The sequence below is a fragment of the Palaemon carinicauda genome, chromosome 3 (genome assembly GCF_036898095.1).
Source record: "Palaemon carinicauda isolate YSFRI2023 chromosome 3, ASM3689809v2, whole genome shotgun sequence".
In the NCBI taxonomy this organism is placed as follows: Eukaryota; Metazoa; Arthropoda; class Malacostraca; order Decapoda; family Palaemonidae; genus Palaemon; species Palaemon carinicauda.
In genome coordinates this window covers 65,964,199-65,966,698 of record NC_090727.1, presented here as the reverse complement: position 1 = coordinate 65,966,698, position 2,500 = coordinate 65,964,199, and the positions used below count along the sequence as shown (strand labels likewise).

Genomic DNA, 2,500 nt, shown 5'->3' with positions numbered 1-2,500 from the left:
TAGTACTGATGGGTATTAATCATGGCCAAATACAGATGGCTATTAGTCGTGGTCAAATACAGAAAGCCATCAGTCCTTGTCTATTACTGATGGGTATTAATCATGGACAAATACAGATGGCTATTAGTCGTGGTCAAATACAGATAGCCATCAGTCCTGGTCTAATACCGATGGGTAATAATCATGGCTAAATACAGATGGCTATTAGTCGTGGTGAAATACAGATAGCCATTAGTCCTGGCTAATACTGATGGGTATTAGTCCTGGCCAAATACAGGTAGCTGTTAGTCCTGCCCTAATACTGATGGGTTTTAATCTTGGAAAAATACATATGGCTGTTAGTCCTGGTCAAATACTGATGGTCATTAATTCTGGCCAAATACAAATGGCCATTAGTCCTGGTCAAATACTGATGGTCATTAATTCTGGCCAAATTCAAATGGCCATTAGTCCTGGTCAAATACATATGGGTATTAGTCCTGGCCAGATACCGGTGGCTGTTAATCCTTGCTAAATACAGATGGCTATTAGTCCAAGCCAAATACAGGTGGCTATTAGTCCTGGCCAAATGCAGGTGGCTGTTAGTCCTGACCAAATGTAAAATGGCTATTAATCCTGGCCAAATACAGATGGCTATTAGTCGTGGTCAAAAACAGATAGCGATCAGTCCTGGCCTAATGCTGATGGGTATTAGTCCTGGCCAAATACAGACAGCCATTTAGTCCTGCCCTAATACTGATGGGTACTAATCTTGGCAAATTACAGATGGCTATTAGTCCTGGCCAAATACTGATGGTCATTAATCCTGGCCAAATACAAGTGGCCATTAGTCCTGGTTAAATACAGATGGGTATTAGTCCTGCCCAAATACCGGTGGCTGTTAATCCTTGCTAAATACAGATGGCTATTAGTCCTAGCCAAATACAGGTGACTATTAGTCCTGGCCAAATGCAGGTGGCTGCTAGTCCTAGCCAAATACAGATAGCTATTAGTCCTAGCAAAATACAGATGGTTATTAGTCGTGGTCAAATACAGATAGCCATCAGTCCTGGCCAAATAGAGATAGCCATTAGTCCTGCCCTAATACTGATGGGTATTAATCTTGGCAAATTACAGATGGCTGTTAGTCCTGGCCAAATACTGATGGTCATTAGTCATGGCCAAATACAAATGGCCATTAGTCCTTGTCAAATACAGATGGTTATTAGTCCTGGCCTGATACAGGTGGGTGTTACTCCTGGCCAAATACTGATGTTCATTAGTCCTGGCCAAATACAAATGACCATTAGTCTTGGTCAAATACAGGTGGCTCAAATATTGATGGCCATTAGTCTTGGTAAAAAACAGTTGCCTATTAGTCCTGGCCAAATACAGGTGGCTCAAATACTGATGGTTATTAGTCATGGCCCAATACAAATGGCCATTAGTCCTGGTCAAATACAGTTGGCTATTAGACATGGCCAAATACATGGCATATGTTAGTCCTGGCCAGATACAGGGGGCTATTAGTCTTGGCCAAATACAGATGGCTATTAGTCTTGGTCAAATACAGATAGCTATCAGTCCTGGCCTAATGCTGATGGGTATTAGTCCTGGCCAAATACAGTTGGCTATTAGACCTGGCCAAATACATGGTGGCTGTTAATCCTGGCCAAATACAAGTGGCTATTAGTCCTGGCCAAATACAAGTGGCTATTAGTCCTGGCCAAATACAGATGGCTATTAGTCGTGGTCAAATACAGATAGCCATCAGTCTTGGCTTAATACTGATGGGTATTAATCCTGGCAAATTACAGATGGCTGTTATTCCTGGCCAAATACTGATGGTCATTAGTGCTGGCCAAATACAAATGACCATTAGTCTTGGTCAAAAACAGTTGCCTATTAGTCCTCGCCAAATACAGGTGGCTCAAATACTGATGATTATTAGTCATGGCCAAATACAAATGGTCATTAGTCCTGGTCAAATACAGTTGGCTATTAGACCTGGTCAAATACATGGTGGCTGTTAGTCCTGGCCAAATACAGGTGGCTGTTAGTCCTGGCCAAATACAGATGGCTATTAGTCCTGGCCAAATACAGATGGTTATTAATCCTAGCCAAATACCGATTGCTATTAGTCCCGTCCAAATAAGATGGCTATTAGTCTTGGCCAAATACAGATGGCCATTAATCCTGGCCAAATACAGATGGCCAACAGATTACCAGACCTCCTCTTCTCTTAAGGTCTAAGGAAGAATAAACTTCTATTAAACTATCAAGGTATCAAATCCAAGAGAGTAACACCAATTAAAAAAAAATGAATTTTTGTTACCCAACTCCGAAGTCTGATATCTTCGAACGTATCACCCAAAATGAAGTGAAAAATGAGACGCCTCTTTTCCGCCGTCTGACTTTCTTAACACTTCAGCTATCTCCTCCAACTGATCTCGGCCAATTTGTCAATGTCAGAGATATGGAAAGTTTCTTGAAAGTTTCTCGGGAGATAAGGGAGTCCGTG

General features: G+C 41.7%; 1 protein-coding gene across 1 annotated transcript; it reads left to right on the top strand.

Moving 5' to 3' along the window:
- Positions 1-900: 900 nt before the first annotated feature.
- LOC137632255 (uncharacterized) lies at positions 901-1,482 on the top strand. Its single transcript, XM_068364147.1, has one exon. It carries the CDS (start codon positions 901-903, stop codon positions 1,480-1,482), a length of 582 nt encoding a protein of 193 aa, XP_068220248.1.
- Positions 1,483-2,500: the final 1,018 nt, after the last annotated feature.

What these genes read in the sequence shown, in the direction of transcription:
- LOC137632255 (XM_068364147.1), top strand. Translation starts at nt 901, where the DNA reads ATGGCTATTAGTCCTAGCCAAATACAGGTGACTATTAGTCCTGGCCAA.